Source organism: Ooceraea biroi, chromosome 1 (genome assembly GCF_003672135.1).
Source record: "Ooceraea biroi isolate clonal line C1 chromosome 1, Obir_v5.4, whole genome shotgun sequence".
In the NCBI taxonomy this organism is placed as follows: Eukaryota; Metazoa; Arthropoda; class Insecta; order Hymenoptera; family Formicidae; genus Ooceraea; species Ooceraea biroi.
In genome coordinates, this window is record NC_039506.1 from 1,206,114 (window position 1) to 1,226,498 (window position 20,385).

Sequence of the window (20,385 nt, forward strand, 5' to 3'; positions counted from 1 at the left end):
TAACAATAACGAATAGAATTTAGCTATCGTAAATTAATAGGTTTACAAAAATTAAGAATACAATAGATTATATATATACATAATATATGGACTTGTTCAATTCGTGGCGCACATTTTGAAAATCGTTAAACATTGAAAGAAGAGAAATGCGGGAATATATAATATGCTCTGAGAGAAGACATTAACATTGAGAGGATTCACAACAAAACCTTCAATCTATCTCATTGAAATTGCATCGTTTCATATCTCGCGTATGTTAATTATCCTGCAACGTTGTTTTCTTTGCAAAATAGTTAAGCATGTAACATATAATGATAATGTACATAGTTTTTTATCCAAAGTTGAAGAGGCCCGCGCCATGAGATCAATGTCCAAACTGAGTGTAAAAAGATTATACATACATATAAATATTATAAATTCTTACATTGTTACTTATATATATTGCTAATAAAACCTAATTTTACTTAAGGCTTTACGCTAAATGAGGTTGAGGTTATTGATTGCTGATTTTAAATTTAAGAAAATGAAAATAAAAAAATATTTCATATAAAAAGAGTATACATACATTACTAGTATGATGGGTGTTTTGCGTATCTATGTGAAAGGATTATGTGCTTAAGGAGAGGCATTACTAAAATATGCCACAGTTGTTAATTTTGTTGAATTATTTCTTTCATTGCCATTTATTATATCTACAAGATATATTTTTCCTTTTTTTTACATTATTGCAAAGAAATGTCTATTAACGATTCGGCCAAGAAACACATTAATATTATCTTGTTCAACGAAATAATCATCAAAATTCATTTTAAATGAATTATTCGCGACACAAACACTTAGTAATGACTCTGATAAAAAGAAAATATGGATTATTAGCTATCTGCAAAAGGCGGCATTTATTAGTAGAATCTATCCTTAATCACATAACGAGAACATACGATGTATTGAAAGGCGTCCCTCAGCGATGATGAAATGTGCAAAATGAAGAAAAGAATCCGTATATTTCGCGCTAAACTATTAACCAGTCGTCAGTCGCAAAATTCGTTTTACAAAAAAACATTACTTATACATTTCTGCGTGTGTGTATAATATTTTATTAACAATGTTATATGTATGTATATGTGTGTATGTATATATGTATATACATATACACATGTATATGATAATAAAATATATATATCATTATTTTATTGTTCAGTTATTTAATGTAGCTACTACAAATTATTGCAAACAGTGAAATTGGCACACATGTTCTTTATTGATTTAACTTTTGTTTTATTAATGGAAATACGGAAGTTTGTTCCGTAAATGTAAAATAACGCGAAACGATTGACGACTGAATTGATGACCGGTGTTCATTGTCGAATCGATCGATCGATCAATGAGCACATTTATCAAATCGTGAGCTTCGGAGAATCTCATCCGACCGCGCCTTGTTTAAAGCGCTTCACAACACAAGTTTCAATCGAGATGCATCGAGCGTACCGGACTTAATAGCTGATTGTCGAGAGTGCGTATCCTTTTTCGGAAGCGAATTCCCGGTTCGCATACAATAGTGCCTTCGAGATCTTACTTCCGGATCGTAATTTTAAAAAAATGTAGCATCAGTCACGCAAAAGAAAGAAAAAGAAAACGTGCCGAGGGGAAAGGAGCACCGTGAATTCAACACAAGTAGAATTACACTTAGAAATCGCTAGAGAGAAAAACCGCGGTAGCACAGCCGCTAAATAGTAGGAGCAGGGCCGGTCGAGAGTAGAGACGAGATCGATGAAGGATAATGAGCCATTTGGGAGGATGATATCTGCCACACAAGCCTTTCGTTGAAAATGATATTGCATATTTTTTCAACTTCTAACTCGGATGGCGTCGCTTGGCGTCGGAAGACAGCCCGTTCCTAACAAATTCTCGTATCTCGCGCGCGATGATCGGAAACGGTTGTCTTTCGGTGCAAGCGCATCCAAGAATGCAACATGCATCGACCCTGTAAATATGAAATCGACTTATATATAGAGAGAGATATGCGTATAGCTCGTACACACATACACACATGTACACGTATACATATATATATACATATAATATATACACACACATACATAGCGATTGCGAGCGAGTGTGGCTTTAGAGGATCTGGGGAAGAATATAATTCATAATATGTACCTCTCTATAGGGGCTGGTAAATGTGCCCACCACGGTGAGTGATAAGATGCGTTGTATGTGATGCGTTTAACATGTGTCGTGTGGATTGCGAGTCTTGTACACGTAATCGACAGTTGTAACGTGACGTTTGCGAAATACATAAAATAAAAAAAAGACCAAAAACACTGATCTACCGAGTACTGTTTTGTACATCCTCCTTTTCCTTGCGATTGAAAGCAATCAAGCAATAAAACTTATTTTATAATAAATAATTATAAGCCATTGAGGATTTCAAATAAATAATCGAAGAAGAGTATATAAATATTACGTATTCAAAACGTATGCAAAAAGAAAATGCTCTCTTTTTTAACTCTGAAAAATAATTGATTACTCTTAGAGAGTTCGTTGTATAGAAACTTTTTAAAAATTGAACAATGCATAGATCTTTCTGAGTTGGTTATAATAAATATTTAACATTTTTCATTTTAGCATAATTATCTGTTGGATTTCAATTAGAGAATGATATATTGTTATCATCACTGATCTACCTTTGCTTGATTCTATATCTACATCTATGCGGTTAGAAGATTAGATTTTCATGCCTCTGGTCCTCTTGAGAAGCTGCGTGAAAAGTTAAACGAATTAACGAGATCGGCGTCGAAAGAACCAATGATATATTTGGCGACAAGAAACTGAAAGAATTGATGTCAAAGTCTTCCTGCTGTAAGAGTTGCCACTTTGCGACCTGTTGTTATATATTTTACATATTTTAAAAATTTAAAATTTTACTTGGCGCATTGGGACAAATACTTGCGAGAGAAAAAAATTGTACAATGATACGGAAGTAAAACGACAAATCTGAAAACATAATCAAAGTCAAATAATGGAAATGAAGTTTCTCCATTATTTAGCTGTTATATTATGAGAGAAAACAGATTTGATCGTCGCAAATTAAGTCTGTTTTTTACGCCTATTCTAAAGGCACACGCATTGTGATTGATCTCATTTAATTTGCAAGGGAAGTTGTGCAAAAATTAGCTAAATGATGGGCATAGTGTGAAAATTGTATGACAATTTAATTACAATTTCTAAGGACTTTGTTTCTATTAAGAACAGTCTTTCGCAATGTGTGCGACAGAGAAGCCTATACTAGAGAACCTCAAGTAAAAGTATGGACATCGTGGATTCGCACCTGATTGGTCTAGTTTCTAGTGGATCGAAAATGGCGGAATTGAGGTTTATCATTAAGGGACTCTATCTAAAATACATCTTTGTAGTGGTACGCTACGCCACTGCCGCCGACGTGACGTCACACCCCCCCCACGACCACCGAGTGGGGGTATATAAGCCGCGCCGCGCCGAGCATCCAGTCTTTCCTAGTCGGGTATTCTCCGACTTTGGTTTGCCCGGCTCGCCGTACGGTCGATGTAAGCGCTTACGGGTAATTGCGAAGGAGAGCTCCTTCCTCTCCGATTTCCTTCAAACTTGGTAGAAATGTATATTTTGGTCCTAAAACACGATTTGATCATCGACGTCAGGCAGAAGGCTCATTATGACGGTTCCAAAATTACGTTCGACAAGTGTATCAACATTCCATAATCGGAAATTAAACCGGAGTAAATACAACATCTCGCATAATGTTTTTTCGCTTATAACTTTCTAATTTTATTAAAATATCCTTTCTTTCAATTCATCGACGCGCTTGGAACGTTCATCATGGTGTGTTGCTTTCAGAAAGCTGGGCTACAAGTTCGCGGACTGCTTTCACAAGGACAAGCAGTCATTCGATTTATTTAAGCATCGGTCGGCGCAGCACGTGGACGTAATAATTCTGGTGGACTGGAACACTATGCAGGAAACTTTGACGACCAGCACTTATCTGAACATACTGAAGGACATTTTCGAGAAATGTGATCCCGGCACAAAGCATAAGAAGATCAAGATTCTCAACGGAGGCTACCAAAAGTGGCTGATGACGTATCCGACGTTTACAACGAATTCCAATGTGGCTGTTGCCCGAGTTCAACAATGTCGCGAACGGCGCAACAATTTGGAGAACCCGGACGCGCCATGCGGACCCCCCGCCACCCTAACGTAGAAAATTGTTTTTATTTATATGCGAAATTAATTTAGTTTACTATATTGCCAAATAATTTTTATTTTTGCTTATTGGCTTTTATTAATTTGTTGCTTGCATTGTATCTGTGCTTACTGGCTTTACACTTGCGTACACTTTTATCTTATTTCTGTTATTACTTGTTAATAATAATATGTATTGTAATTTTGTTCCGCCGGGGCTCTCGGACCCGCAGGCCTCCTTCCCTTCCTCCTGCGGGACTCTCGGATCCGCGGGCCTCCTACCCTTCCTTTCCTTCCTCCCGCCGGGGCTCTCGGACCCGCAGGCCTCCTTCCCTTCCTCCTGCGGGCTCTCGGACCCGCGGCCTCTTCCCTTCCTCCCGCCGGGCTCTCGGACCCGTGGGTCTCCTACCCTTCCTTCCCTTCCTCCCGCCGGGCCTCTCGGACCCCGCGCGACCTCCTTCCCTTCCTCCCCGGGGCTCTCGACCGCGGGCCTCCTTCCCTTCCTCCCGCGGGGCTCTCAGACCGCAGGTCTCCTTCCCTTCCTTCTGCGGGGCTCTCGGACCCGCGGGCCTCCTTCCCATCCTCCTGCGGGCTCCCGGACCCGCGGCTTTCTTCCCTTCCTCCCGCCGGGGCTCTTGGACCCGCGGTCTCCTACCCTTCCCTTTCCTTCCTCCCGCCGGGCCTCTCAGACCCGCGCGGACCTCCTTCCCTTCCTCCCGCGGGCTCTCGGACCCGCGCGGACCTCCTTCCCTTCCTCCGCGGGCTCTCGGACCCGCAGGCCTCCTTCCCTTTCTCCTGCGGGCTCTCGGACCCGCGGGCCTCCTTCCCTTCCTCCCGCGGGGCTCTCGGACCCGCGGGCCTCCTTCCCTTCCTCCCGCGGAGCTCTCGGACCCGCAGGTCTCCTACCCTTCCATCCTCGGGCGCGGTTTTAGTGTCACCGACTCAGCAGTATGACCCACCCGTGGGGCATTCTGCCCGGTCTCGACAGGGATGCACGGCATTTTGGACGAGCGCAGTCCGGGGAGGGTGTGACCGAACCTCCTGGGGGCAGAGGACGTAGCCCACAGGGGACGTAGGTCGTACAAAATCACCCTTTTAGCCGGGAGCGTGGAACCGCGGAGAGTCCTGACGTAATGCGCCTTTTAGTTCCAGGACTCTTTGTGAGCGGTTTGGTTGGTGGGATAAAAAAAACTTACTTTTCTTACACTAATATTTTTAACCCTAAAGTAAGGAAGGTTATATTGTATACTCCTCATAGATAGTGACCATAATTGTGACAAACGAAACGCCCATTTTCAATCCACATGTCCATACTCTTAAGGCCGTGGCACACGAAAAACTTAAGCAGTAAGACTTAAAACTTAAGAGATGCGACCAATCACTTCGAGAATGTAAGCAGCCATTTTGAAACTTAAAACTTGTGATTGGTCGCATCTCTTAAGTTTTAAGTCTTACTGCTTAAGTTTTTTCGTGTGCCACGGCCATTACTTGAGTTCTCTAGCCTATACCAGCGCTGGAGTAGTCCACAACCTTGCTTTAAGCTTAAGCCGTAAGAAAAATTAACCAATCACAGAAGAATATGTAGAGAATAATCGACTGTGTTGGTTATTTTCTTACGGTTTTAAAGCTTAAAGCAAGCTTAAAGCAAGGTTGTGGACCAGGGGTAAGGGCCTTCGCAGACAAAATTCAGTAAGACAAGTAACGTAAGGATTCGACCAATCGCGTTGCTCGAATCCTTACGTTACGGTTACGGACGGCCAAATCGAGCAACGCGATTGGTCGAATCCTTACGTTACGTCTTACGGAATTTTGTGTGTGAAGGCTCTTAAGGCAGGAGCACAGACTTTTGCATAACGCATAAACAGATGCATAAGGAATTTGATTGGTCCATTTCCTTATGCACATGCTTATAGACCAATCAAATTCCTTATGCATCTTTTTATGCGCTTATGCAAAAGTCTGTGCTCCTGCCTTTACGTACGGTCTTGTGTGTTGCACCGGTGCAAGTTAACCTTAAAGTGAAGCGAATATTTACAGAATTCAGTGAAGAATAACCTAAAATCTATCCATTTGCACTTTAAGGGGATGCTGGAGCTGCTACTGGAACTTCTTCGCATGGTGCTGCCATCGCACAATATTTGCACAATAAAATCTTTTACAAAAATTTGGCAATTTGTACGCACAAAATTGCAACCATGCCCTCTCGGAATAAAATAAAGAAATATAATGAAGCTTTTAAAAGTGCCTTTAGAAGCGTAATAAAAAAAGAAATTTATAATCTTCTTTACAGAATCAAGAAAATTATAAATTTCTTTTTATTACGCTTCTAAAGGCACTTTTAAAAAGCTTCATTATATTTCTTTATTTTATTCCGAGAGGCATGGGTGCAATTTTGTGCGTACAACTTGCCAAATTTTTGTAAAAAGCATTTTATTGTGCAAATATTGTGCGATGGCAGCACCATCGCAAAGAAGCGCGCTCTCTATTTAGGGACTTTAGGACAAACCCACTGCTTGTAACTTTGCGCGTCCACCGCATGAGGTCGCCAAGATCAATTTAAAAAGATCAGCAAAATATCAATCGTTCGTCATTCTACTCTTGTTGAGTGACTCGTTCGGACTAATTCTCGAGACAATTGAGAGAAATTGCAGAAACATAGTTATTTTTCAACTAATGCGATCACGAATTGGAAGAGCTTGTCTGTAAGTAATACTGCTCACAATGACGAATTAAATAAGTTTTGTTCCCGTATAATACGACTTCCAATATCGCGAATTTCTTGTAGTATACGTAGTACCTATTACTTAAATTTATTTGCACATAAAATATTAATACAAGTTCAAAGGAGTTGTAACCATTTACTGTGCATGTGCAAAAATAGTAAGAGTGGTCATATCGTTCACAATCTTCACATACTACGAAACACGAATTGGAAGGAACAATCTTTACAATCATTTTGTGACCGATCATACATTTGCGTTCTTTAATCGTTTTGCGATATCTAAATACGGATATAATTTAAACGCTGGCTTTAAGAATAAATCGCATATATGCTTTATTGATCGTGATACGCAGTATTGAAGCGCATATGATACTTGATGTGGGTAAGAGTAGCGTAAACTTCAATATTTGATTATCATTGCGAGTTTCATGATGAAGTGCGATTCAAAAGTCTTTTCTTTTCACTCGTATGCATAAATATATACACACGATCGCGTTTATCGTTCATATTCACACAAAGCAATTGCGCTAATTTTACATGCTATTAATATATATCAATAGTTATGTTGCATTAACAGTAACAATACATGAATGAGAGGTCTTTTTTACATAAAGCTGTTGCGTTGATTTATATAGCAGCGTACATGGTATACACAAGTCTGTGTATCGTAAAAGTGTTGAAACCTGTTTGTCACCCATTATCGATACGATATAAGATTTGTGTATGTATATTTGGTAATCTTCGCGTATGTTTGTCCAACGAGCTGAAGATCAAGTATACAGTTTTGACTAGTATCATCGCTGAATTCCAACTAGTAACAGGTTCAATCTCTCAATGTTGTTCCTGTCTAGATCTGGAGTTCAATGCGATGTGTTCTCGCAACCGTCTACAAAAACGAAATAAAGTAACTGCTCGCTTGTACAATGTACTCTCATGGATACATAATAGGCCCCAGACTGCTAACACTAATGCAAATGTCCAATTTTCATTGCCATTTTGTGTGGTTATAAATCGATTGGACTTTGGCCTCATTGGTGGAAGTGGTGTGGCCATACAACGCGCTTAATATGTATTAATCCATGGATTGTTTTGTATGGACTTGAGTTTACTGGATACCGCTTGTTATTTTTAGCTATATTCATCGTTAATTTGCGTGCAATATATGATTATGGTCTGTACACGTATGTATGCATAATCGTGAAAAATCAATACGACTTTAAGCCCAGACGTTCAGATTCTATAAGTCAAATGTTTTGTCTAGCAGAGAGAAATATAGGAATTTTAAAGGATTATGGGGACCTGGGTATTCCGCTATTCCACTCACGTTTATGTAACCACTACTCTTGTCATTTAAGTAACTGGGCTCTGAATTTATATTTTATAGTATTTTAACAGATATTTCGAGATTTCCACATATGCAATGGATGTTAGGAATATAAATGAGATAGCTATGAAAGATGCAACTTTGGAAGATAGCGCACATAATCAAAAGGTTACTATGGATCATCAAGCAAGATCTAGTCCACAAAACGAGAATCAAAACTGGGACATACCATGTTCCGCAAAATTAATGAAATTAGATTATGGCACTGCATTGGTTAATCAGTCCAGCACGTCCGATGATAGCCATTGCCATGAAATGGAAGACACTTGCATTGACAATAGAGATATCTTGCACAATGGTTTGCACAGTCAAGAGACTCTAGAGGATAACGGAAATATCACTCCTGATGACTTACGGCAGTTTGATGTGCTAGACGATCTAGATCGTCATCCAGAACAAAATGATGATGATGATTCTGATGGTGATTCAGTTACGGACGAAAGTATGGACTCCGAGGTGCCAGATGAAGAAATCGAGGCTATGCTAGAAGAAGGTATATCTAGATATTTGATATAGATCTAGATATATAAAGTTTTCACGTGAAATATGATGAATGTAAGCAGCAAGTTAGAATAATTCAAAGAATCTTCACTTATTCTGTAACAAATCTGCTATAAATTAATTTTTATATTATTTTTATATTCAATACATTTTTGTATTTAATATTTTATATATTGGATTGACTTGATTGGAGAAATTTGGAATTTTGCTAAAAAATCCACAGAGACTTTTCGGGCAATGCAATATATAATATGTTAAGATATGCTTATGTATATTGCATACCATATATTATACACCAGATATTATTACACAAAAAATAAAATAAAACAAAATAAAATTTATCAATATTTTTAATAGAGATTAGTAAGCAAATTCTGATTTTATTTAAATATTCAGGTCTACCAGAAGAATTCAGAGGAAAAAGAAAAGACAAAAAGGATAATTTGCCTTATGAGGAAAAGGAAAAACTTGTTTTGAATGGTATGAAAAAAAAACAGTATTATATTGCATTTATTTTGCTAGTCTTTATATCTGCTTAAAACAAGGTATTTTGATATAACGTCGTAATTATGTAATGCTGAGGCATCTTGTATTTTGATATTATGTGCAGAAATTGGACATAATCATTTTGACGTTTTGCCCGAGGGTTGGGTACAAGTGACACATAATAGTGGCATGCCATTATATCTACAAAAACAAAGCAGAGTTTGTACTGTAGCGAAGCCATATTTTCTTGGTCCGGGAAGCGTTAGGAAGCATGAAGTTCCTGTAAGTGCCATACCTTGCCTTCAGTACAAAAGAGCCTTAAAAGAAGAGGAAGAGGAACGAAGGAAAGAAATGGAACGAGCACCCAATACTGAGAATTGCAATCTCCCTAGTGCAAAGATAGAAACAATACAAGAGAATCGTGCTGCGCACTCACTAGATAGCGAAAGCTTAAGAAAATATTGTCAATCTTTGTTCCGTTTTAAATCTATCAAAGTAATGAGATTTCAGTGAGTATCGACACATTGAGATAATTATGATATAGAAAAGATTTCGTTTCTTTTACGTTCAACAATTTCTCTGTCGTAGATCTTGGTCAGCACGTCGTAAGTTCACGAAGAACAAAAAGCATCGTAAACAACTCGAGCGCCCAACTTTACCGGATGGTACGAAATTAATAACTTTCCCTGTAAGTAGTACTGGTTCGGGTGCCAGTGGAGCCGCCGCCGGCGACGATAATGGTCAGAGACCCGCGAAACACTGGATAATGAATCCGTCGGGCAAGAGTTACGTTTGTATCCTTCACGAATACGTGCAGCATGCGCTAAAGAAGCAACCAACGTATAAATTTAAGGAACTAGGTAAAATGCAAATATTTGATAATGCATAAAATGTGGTATACATGTGTTGTATATTGTATGTGTGTGTAGTATATCCAATATCTGTTGTGATATCATTGGGTAACAAAAGTTGGTAGCGTTATTTTAGAGAAATTCAAAAACAAAATTGTTATGTATATTTATTTATATTATATTTATTTATTTATTCAGCTACATATATGCCGTCTTGTTCTACTAACATTTGCTAGCTTCATGATTCCATCTTTCCAGAACTCATCATCTTTTTTCATTAAAAAAACACTTAAACGCTATGGACTTTTATTACAACTCAATACATTGATTAACAAAATTAACGTATTTTATTGCAGAAAACGCGGCGACACCATATTCCGCGGTAGTCTGTATCAACGATATGGAATACGGAAGTGGATTCGGCAGCAGTAAAAAGCAAGCAAAGGCTAATGCGGCCCGAAAAACTCTGGAAATTTTAATTCCTCAGATGAAGGATAAGATTTCCGGCGACAACGGTGGTGATAATGGATCAAACAACGCCAGTCGTACGATAAAAGCGTCCAGAGGGAATTCCGATGCAGATCTTTCATTTTTCGACGAGATTACCATCACTGATCCGCGCGTCGCGGAATTTTGTGCAAAAACCACGGAGCCTTCGCCGCACGCTATCTTGATAACTTGCCTTCAAAGGAATTACGGTTTGGGAGATATGCACATTAAATATTCGGTAAATACATTGAAGCATCAACGAAATGAATTTACCATGAAGGTTGGAAAGCATGAAGCTACTGTTGTAAGTATACTGCTGTCTAGTTCCCTTAAAAAAATCCGTTTAACGAATTATTGATATGTATTAAAAAATGTTGGTTCGCTGTACGCTAGGTATTTAAATAAGTAAGCATTAATAATTGCAGGTTTGCCGTAATAAAAAAGATGGAAAACAACGAGCGGCGCAAGCGATATTGCAACTTATGCATCCGCACATACAGTCTTGGGGTTCTTTGTTGCGCCTTTACGGGTCGCGAAGTGTAAAATCCTTCAAGGAAAAGAAACAGTTAGAGCAGGAGATCACTCTCTTGCAGGGCAAAGCTGCTGTTAATCAACCAAATCATGCTATTCTAAGTAAACTTAGACAAGAGATGCGTAAATTAGCCGAACAGCACGAAGCGATACAACCTATTGGTAAGTTTGTGTCACCGGATTTGCCAACAGGATCCGCAGCTAACTTGAACAATGTAGATTTATGAAAGAGCTAGTCAATAGATTTTATGGAATCTAATTGTAGGAGGAAATGTCTTTTGTAGATTGTAAGTTATCGTAAGATGTAACATCTTTTAAAAATTACATCTTCGTCTAATGAAGGGCAAATTATGATGTGCATAATTATGAAATATACGTTACGATTTTTTAATAAGTATTTTTGTATTTTATATCTAGATTGTAATAGCATTATTAAGCATTTCTTAAATGCTTTTCTATCCTTAGGTTGATTAGATCGAAATGTACACTGTCTTTACGTATTTTTTAACGAGATTATATTTAATCTAATTTTTAATAAGATCTTTATTATCGACCATAACTGGCAAATAGATTACAAAGGTCGCACAACGTGTGTGACACACGGTATTCGTCTCGGTTACAGGCAACTTCTTGATACAAGTTGTGCGTTGCGATCATGAGTACTGTTTGTCTTATTTATTATGGATATTTGTCATTTTTTACCAAAAATGACTTTATTCTTGCACTTGATAAGAACTTGAAATACAAGTCGAAACGTTGTGCGATCTTTGTAATCTATTTGCCAGTTATGGTCGATAATAAAGAAGATCTTATTAAATATTAAATTTACTGGCGATTCGAGGAGTTATTTTTAATCTAATTTTGCTTAATTCGAGAGATGCTTAATCCAAGCATTTGAAACAGTGCAATTATGATAATCGTATCATGATACATATGTATGACAGTATCTACTTCGTTTTATTTTTTCATTGAAACTTATTTTCTGCAATGTAGGAATTAAAATATAAAATTACCAAATTTTCTTCAGCGCAATTTAATATAAGATAGTATTTTAAACAAATTACGGTAATTTGTTCTTGTGTGTGAATCTAAAATATAAATATTTTAATGCATATCAATTGCAAAAGTCGATTTTGTAATCGATAACTTAAAATGTGTGATGTATGAATGCAAGCTCTTAATAAAATTATGTTACAAATTTTTGCTTTGTATTATTGATTGAAAACACTTAACACATTTAAAACGAATCCTGTAACTAGAATATAATTCTATACAAATTAATTGTTATACTGAATTGCGTGCATGCATACGTGTATGTGTGTGCGTGCGTTCTTCTGTGTAATGCATTCCACAGAGAAAGATAGTTTATTCTTTTACAGTCTTTCTCGCTCTCTCTCTCTTTCCGCTAAATATAATAAATGTTTAATTATAATTACAGCACACCTCACAAACAACATTATAACTTATACTTTATACCTCATATTTCATATCAATAAAAACATTTATGTAGCCAGAAAGTTGAATTCATTTATTTAAGTATCTTAATTTCATTAAACTGAAAATTGAGACTTTCTCTTCAAAAAACTTTAATTTATTGTTTTCTTGATTATTTTGCTAATATAAAATCTAAAACATGTAATACACTTGTGGTTTTGATATGTATAGAATTCAAGAACAAAGTTGATATAACAATAAAAATGTAAAAAACAAATTAACCAATATAAAAAACTTTGATTCATAGTTGAAAGATATAAATGTCTCTGAAATGTACAATATAAAATACGAGATACTGAGACATGCAGGTATATGATATTCTATTGTATTACATTACAAAATATTTGCAATATATTAATACAGTTAATTTTTCTGACGATATGGACTATCACCTCAGTTTTGTTACAAAATGGATCAAAGATTTATTTGCTACAGCTCTGAATCACATTCATTACATATTCTTCATTATATTCGGTTGATCGGAAAGTCTATGCCAACCCAAAAAATTAGTACAAAATTTTGCGTTACCGCAAGATTTGCACGGATTGTTTTGGCAGAGTTTAGATGTAAAATTTTGTATTAATTCTTAACGCAGAGCTGTGCGTTTGAATTTTGCTAATGGGATTGGCATGGACTTTCTGATCAATATTGTATTATAATCTATTTTATCTTAAACTCACCTTCCGTTTTATTGTTCAGTTTTTGGAAAACGTCAAATTGTTCAAAAATTAATAAATAGTGCTGAAGTAGGTATTGCAATAACACAACTACTTTATATTTATAAACAATCAATTTTAATACAACATGGATTGCAACGAATCTTTTGTAATGGAAATTTTTAGTATTCTCGCATTCGCACAGTATTTACTTTCCTATATATCATTGCAGAAGATTTTATATATGATACGGTAATAGAGGTATCAACGCTCGTGAGATGATAGAACGGGTTGAATTGAAAAAAACTTTCTGTATCATTTTCCAGACAACCACGTAACATTTTGAGATATCAAGTAAAGAGGATTGTCAAATGATAGCACCTTGAGGCGGTAGGCGTAGTACTTTAAATAGGTAACTATTAAAAAATATGAGAAAAGGATGCCAATAGTGCATTATCCTTCTCCTTTTGCTGCGTATTTATCCTCGTCAATACAATTATGGTGTGCTGAGAGCACTCCACAACTTAGATGCATATCACCTTTGTGCGCAAAGCGTGCTCTCATTTGGGAATCCATTTTACTTAATATCTCAGAATTTTACATGCTTATAAAATGCAGGACTTGCTTCACTTAACTCGACCTGCTTCGCGAGCGTTGATATCTCCTTTATGGGCACTCTGTATATATTTTTTCCTCCAGGAAGATATATTATTTCTCTCTAGAATATATCATGTACCTATTGACGTAAATATATCAGCTATGTCGACTTATTTTACGAGAATATTTACAATTATAATATAAAGGAAAGCACATTCATTCTTACATTAAAAAATGGCACAGGTTTTGAAATATATCCGATTCGATATAGCACATATTTTCTCAAGGAATTGTAAATTATTGTAGAAAAATTGAGTAATATAAGTCTACATCGTGAATTTAAAGTGTCATTACTTATCAACTATGTATAAAATGCAACGACAAAAAAATGCGATACGTGTTCAAACATTGTATGTTTTAATTACATTATAAATGTTCTTTGACATTCAAGATACGAAACATATTAAAAAGTTAACAAATAAAGATACAGCTAAAAAATGGTTTATACGAGTTGTCAGTATTGAATATACTCTAATAATTACGTTCAATTACAAAGTTACAACAAGTTGTTAATCCATTGGTAACATTGTATAGAAATAAAATAAATTATCGATCAAGGATAAGATATAAAACTTTGAAAACTTAGCTATATAGATAATAATTGGGTACTTTGGTGTCTGTGTAGAACGAGACCTGTTTCATATTAGATACAATTAGAACCTCGTCAATGCGCACTTGAAACTACACGCACTTAGTAAGTTTGGAAGAAATTGAGAATGTTGTTTCGTCTACTCTTTCCTACATTGTCCTGAGTACGGTATATACACTAATTTCATCTGAATTTGATATATTTGAGGGTATCAAAATGGAAAATACTGAGCAAGCTTGAACGTTGTACTAAGGTCGTGCAGTTAAATACACACTGTCCTATTTTTACAACTATACAAGTATATACATGCATATCTCTTCCTTCGCTAGAGATTTATACAGGTAAGTCTAATATTTCAAGTTCACTCATTGCATGCACACGTTTATCTACCATGAACCAGGTCTTAATAACATGAATTATTCTTCTTACAGGAGTCCACGTCTACATTAAAATTGCATATGCATGTATTACCGAGCAGTCAGAAAACGTGATTATGTGAATAAAAAGTGTATTTATAAGAACTATATTATTCCTGGTTATTCGATCAAAATTACTTAAAACTATCCAACGCATTTTTAAGAAAGCATTATATAGTGGTATCACAGGTACTGCTACCGGATAGGGCCATCTTTGAAAGACTAGAGAGACTCCGTCTGGGACTGCTACCTCCAAGGAAGCTACTGCTAGACTCGGAGAATATTTTACGGAAGCTGTAAAGTCATAATAAATTATTTACATTATAAGCAGATATGAGAGAATACGTATTGACATATCAAGCACGTACAATTTACGAATACCGGATTCGGATGACTTTTTCCAAGGTGCATCATCTGGTTCGTAAGGAAGCGGCCCCTGTACGGGTGCATCTTTGTCATCCTCTGGACTATTATATAATATACAAAGAGTATAAATTTTATATAGCGAAGGATTCTCTAGCATCTAGTTTATCCTCAGGAATGCCATTACATTACATATTACGTTATAAAAAAAAATACAGGACTATCTATGGACACAAGAAAATATTTATAAATCATGCTTGCGCAGAATGTCTATTGTTCATTGACTCACATTTCAGGCTTTGGTCGGTAGAGTTCTAGCTCGTCTTCTAAATCCGAAACTCTTGCTTTCAATTCGTTCCGTTCATGCAAAATCTCTTTCAATTCAGCAGTTGTAAATCTGGGTCGATCGGGATCGTCCAAGTCATAAACTGCCTTATTTGTTAGATCGGGGTAGCCTTGTAATTTACTTAAATCTTCGTTTTCCTTCTTAGCCATGCCAAGTCGACCTCGGAGGTTAATCAGTTCTCGATTCTGATCTTGCAACTGAGCTAAAAAGTCAGCTCTTTCCTCCACCAAACCTCGAGCCTGCATTTGCGCTTGTCGTTGTTTACGTTTCAATTCTCGCCCAAGTACGGTAAGTTTCTCCACTTGTGCAGTCAACTGTGCAACACAATAAGATAGACTTTTGTTATTTATAGCATATATAATAAAATTTAACATCGTGTCAATATTTATATATAACATTTGTGTTTGAAATATAATCATAGATATTGGGTCAGTCAAAAAGTTTGCTCCGATCTTTGCGTCTTTTTACTTTATAAGCATTCAGTAAAAACATTTTTATTCAATAACCAAGTAATCACCATCTCTGTCTATGATCATAGATTACTGGTGATTACCTGATTGATGAATAATTTGTTTCTATCGAATGAAATGAAGTAAAGTTTGACAGAAAAACCGAACCAAAGTTTTTGACTGATCCAATATTTAGAACCCATTATGAGTAAAAACTTAATAAGCATTATAGTAATTGTGCATACTTATTACGTAATTTATATTAATCCTCAAGTATAAGCATGCAATTTCTGAGATTATATCCTACATTCCAACTTGTCTTATTAGCTTATTTTTGGTTTTTGTTCTATTTTTCTTTCTATATTTATTGATTTTAGCATAGAAATTTCATCAATTTTAAAGATGCATTGCACCGTTACTTAAAATCCACTTTTATACTTGAGGATTAAAAGGCTTTTTTAATCCTGAGATTAAAATTCAGTTGATCAACAAACAATTGAGATGTGTGCGTATTGACGTAGGTACTAAAACTTTTACATTTTCAATTTCTGCAGTCTTTTGTGACAGTTCTCGATCTCTAGCGCGAATCTGATCTCTCTGTTTATCTATCATGGACCTTAAATGCTGCAAAACAGCCACATCGACTTCCTGACTAGCTGTAATGGCTAAAAATTAATCCAAACAGTAGTTAGTTTATCCAGTTCGTGGTTCGTTAAAAATATCTTAGCATTCATTGGATTAGTAAAGTATTAGTTGCGGTGTTAGTACTTGTTTGTTTACTGCCGTACTGACTATCACTACGAGATTCTTGCAACGCTTCGGCCAATCGTCTATTCTCCTCCTGCAATCTAGTGACCATGGCTACTAAATCACGAGATTCCTGTCTCCAATGTTCTTCGATCTGCTCTAGTTCCTGAAAAATCAAACAGAGACAATGCGTAACTGTAAATCAAGATCATATCAAAACATGCAGCATGACGTGATGTAATTGCATAAAAATCACAACTACCTTTTCAAATCGTTGTCTATCTTCGGCCTTGCCAATCTTGTCGCTTTCAAGCTGAGAGATTTTGGTGCTTAGCTCCTGCACCATGGTGTTCTCACGCTCGTTCTTGGTGGCGAGATTCTCCAGCAGCTCCAAGGCGTTTATCACCTTCGGCATGAGATTGGTCACCGACTCCACTCCGAACAGGTCGATGAGCTTCTCGCATTCCTTCCCTATCTCGGACGCGATGTCGTACACGTCCACCACCGACACGTCAGACGCGACTGAGTATTCTTCCATTTTGCAAGTCGCGCTATTCCTCAGGCAAAAAGGCATGAATACAAGTTTTACCGCTTGTCACGCCGTTTACGCACAGACCTGCTCAACACACCACGGAAGGGAGCTCGTACGGAGATGTACGTCCACCGGAACGTTCACCTACGAATCCGAATGTTAGAATTCAAACGCATCTACGACTGTAATCTCGATAGGGGGATCGTGGAGCCTGCAATCGGCGAGATTACAGTGTCACAGCCAACTTTGCAGTACTCCTCGTGCACGTGCGCTAGATGTACGAGCAAGCGGACCTATCTTGGAGCGTTTACAATGAAATAAACTGCGTGACTTAGGTGTGGCGTTAATTATCAAAATAACAGTTCGCTCCGTTAGTGTCGTTCGCGGTGGACGCTCGCGTCATGCACACTGATCGTTTTTCTAGATCGAATACCAGCTCGGAAGGCGTAGCACGCTCCGGTGATATCATAGCAGTTCCATCAAAATGTCATATTTAAATTCCCATCGCATACACATCGAAACGGCGGAGCAGATGATCGAGATTACTCACGGCATGCGCGTGTGTGTGTGCGCGCCGATGACAAATTCATCGAGCTCGCAGCCGAGAGCAACGCCTTCTCTCGGTGCGTTGCGAAACGTTGGAAATGGAGCGATTGTCCGTCGACCATCGATACCTCCTTTTTCATCACTCTTCGTAAGTTCAATCAGTATACTAAACGACGTCGTTTCTAAATAAATCTCAACGGGAACAAAAATTTAACTGCTAGATTTTATTAATTCTGTTTACAAGCACCTTACACGTACAGACAATTTTTCTAGCACAGAATTCAAGAGATAGATATGGACAGAACGACCGATATCTTTTTCTCTGATAAGAGAATTCGCAACTAATCTTCATTAAACAGCGAAGTGATTAAACCGATTAATTGTAAGAATTGAAGATTTTGAAAGATGTCTCGTGTCAGTTTCAAAATCGATCCATGTCACATATGTTGCATTCGATATATCGAGAATCTCGATATGACTCGATGAGATTTTGTATCGCGACTTTACGCAATTACAAGATTACGAGAATCGTGTTACTTGCCATGACAATGGCTCCTGATAACCATAGGAATATAAATTGTTGGATCGTTAAATATATTTAATGTGTCCGTATATATTCGCGAACACATAAATCCTACTTGGAACAATATAAGATTGTCTCGTCATCGTAATATAGTATTAAAACATGAGTGAAGCGAAAGAAAATAATTCAATTTTGATCATTCGAATGGAGAAACTCTTGGGAGGCATTGCAAACAAGATACAATCGGTAATTAACAAACTTTACTTGATTTCAATAACGCGCTAAGTCTAAAAACAATTGTACAGCTCGCGATTGTCAATAGAATAAAATTTAAATACCCACTCGAGTCATTGCATTATTATTATTATCATTTAATAGATTGAAAAACATGGTGCTCAAAATTCGCCGTTGCTTCAAGAGATCATTGATCTCATTGAACTTTTTAAAAACTGTGTTATATCTCAAATGAAAAGAACTCCGGAAGAAGAACGCGTGCACGCTATCAATTTGCTTGATTACCAAACAAAAATAACAGAAACGTCATCGGAAATAGAAGGTAAGTTTGATTATATATTTTTACAAACTTATTATTATTCTCAATTATTTCGTGCGTGAATTAAAGTATTGAACGGTAGTTTTACAGAGAACATATGAAGAACAAGATTTAAATACTGAGATTTGTGTGAGTGATATTGTTACATGCATAAATAATGAAGAACAAATAATGAGAAATATCAGAGAAACATCAGAAGTGGAGATACCAAAGGAAATGTATTACAGAGATATAATGCTATTTTTATTATTAATTAAATAAAAAGATTGACGTCTTTAATAATATTTAGGTGTACAAATTAATTTGATGCTTTTTTCTAAAGAAATTGAGCGTTTCTTCAAAATATTTGCCTTCATTTTTTAATATTTTTTCTCATCAATAACTAACAACTCTCTCTCTCTCTCTCTCTCTCTTAAAAAAAGTAAATAAAAACTCAATTTCTTAGAAAAAGAAAACATCGAATACCTTATATTATAAAATTTTACAATAATTTTTATATCATTTTACATACAACGAATTTTGTGACTGTTAGAGAGGAGTCAATGCAAACGATGTTAATTATAAAACAACGAGAAGAAGAACGAAAAAAACAATTGCAATCTGAAATAGACGCAACAGAGCATAGATTGCAGGAAATCATGAAACGTAATGCGCTAAATGAAAGAAAGCTTCACGATATGTGGTGAATGTAACACAATTTCCATATCATTTCATAATATGTCCATACTCCAAAATAAATTCATATCAAAAGCATTTGATCAGAAAAAAATTTAATTAAAAAACAATTTAATGAGAAACATAGATAATTATTTACTAATTGATTTTATGTTGTAGCGCTGAACTCGAACGGAAGTACACAGATTTTCTCGCTAAATACGATTGCGATATCGGCGCATCCTATACATTAAGAGAGAAATTGTTGAAAGATTACGAAGCTATTAAAGCAGAAACGAAGAAGATGGAGGTTCGTAATTTTTGATCTCAAAAATAATACATAACATTTTAGAATATTATCAATTTCATACCAGGATCAGTTAGTCATACAACGAGAATTATACATACGATACAACAAAGAGCGGGAGATTGCGCTGAGGAAAGCCTTTACCGAAAAACTAGAGTTCTTTAGACGAACTCGAGCTGCTAAGATCATCCAAAGAACATGGAAGACGTATCTTGAGCGTACTTCTCTAAAGAAACGGAGAAAAACGAAAAAGAAATAGTTATCTGCTACCGCATTTTTTCTATCACCTTTTAATCAACTTGAGTTTTGAAAATAGCCAGAAGTTACACGGAACCAAATCAGACAAATACGGGAGGTGTGATGTATTAAGC

General features: G+C 36.5%; 4 protein-coding genes across 7 annotated transcripts; 3 read left to right on the forward strand and 1 right to left on the reverse strand.

Annotated features, from left to right (window-relative positions):
- The first annotated feature begins 3,310 nt into the window (after positions 1 to 3,310).
- Positions 3,311 to 4,237, forward strand: LOC113563228. Its single transcript, XM_026974590.1, has 3 exons — positions 3,311 to 3,375; positions 3,488 to 3,580; positions 3,874 to 4,237. The coding sequence occupies exons 1-3, from the start codon at positions 3,311 to 3,313 to the stop codon at positions 4,235 to 4,237; spliced, it is 522 nt and encodes a 173-aa protein (XP_026830391.1).
- Positions 4,238 to 6,871: 2,634 nt separating this feature from the next.
- Positions 6,872 to 12,384, forward strand: LOC113562616 (microprocessor complex subunit DGCR8-like). Of its 2 annotated transcripts, none has more exons than XM_026972470.1 (7): positions 6,872 to 6,920; positions 8,325 to 8,817; positions 9,222 to 9,305; positions 9,436 to 9,820; positions 9,900 to 10,171; positions 10,519 to 10,955; positions 11,077 to 12,384. In XM_026972470.1, exons 2-7 carry the CDS (start codon positions 8,361 to 8,363, stop codon positions 11,407 to 11,409), a joined length of 1,968 nt encoding a protein of 655 aa, XP_026828271.1. In that variant the 5' UTR covers positions 6,872 to 6,920; positions 8,325 to 8,360; the 3' UTR covers positions 11,410 to 12,384. The 2 variants fall into 2 exon arrangements, with proteins under 2 accessions (XP_026828271.1, XP_026828264.1); XM_026972463.1 differs by having other exon boundaries at positions 6,884 to 6,920; positions 8,336 to 8,817.
- Positions 12,385 to 13,077: 693 nt separating this feature from the next.
- On the reverse strand, positions 13,078 to 17,997 carry LOC105286768 (RILP-like protein homolog). Of its 2 annotated transcripts, XM_026972479.1 has the most exons (7): positions 17,865 to 17,997; positions 17,162 to 17,575; positions 16,921 to 17,065; positions 16,690 to 16,817; positions 15,647 to 16,017; positions 15,363 to 15,461; positions 13,078 to 15,288 (listed from the first exon to the last, which is right to left on the reverse strand). In XM_026972479.1, exons 2-7 carry the CDS (start codon positions 17,471 to 17,473, stop codon positions 15,165 to 15,167), a joined length of 1,179 nt encoding a protein of 392 aa, XP_026828280.1. In that variant the 5' UTR covers positions 17,474 to 17,575; positions 17,865 to 17,997; the 3' UTR covers positions 13,078 to 15,164. The 2 variants fall into 2 exon arrangements, with proteins under 2 accessions (XP_026828280.1, XP_011350255.1); XM_011351953.3 differs by having other exon boundaries at positions 16,945 to 17,065; positions 17,162 to 17,955.
- Positions 17,998 to 18,039: 42 nt separating this feature from the next.
- LOC105286767 lies at positions 18,040 to 20,298 on the forward strand. 2 transcript variants are annotated; one of them, XM_011351949.2, is made up of 7 exons: positions 18,040 to 18,125; positions 18,251 to 18,746; positions 18,879 to 19,056; positions 19,136 to 19,271; positions 19,586 to 19,735; positions 19,888 to 20,017; positions 20,082 to 20,298. In XM_011351949.2, exons 2-7 carry the CDS (start codon positions 18,663 to 18,665, stop codon positions 20,271 to 20,273), a joined length of 870 nt encoding a protein of 289 aa, XP_011350251.1. In that variant the 5' UTR covers positions 18,040 to 18,125; positions 18,251 to 18,662; the 3' UTR covers positions 20,274 to 20,298. The 2 variants fall into 2 exon arrangements, with proteins under 2 accessions (XP_011350251.1, XP_011350252.1); XM_011351950.2 differs by having other exon boundaries at positions 18,256 to 18,746.
- The last annotated feature ends 87 nt before the right edge of the window (positions 20,299 to 20,385 follow it).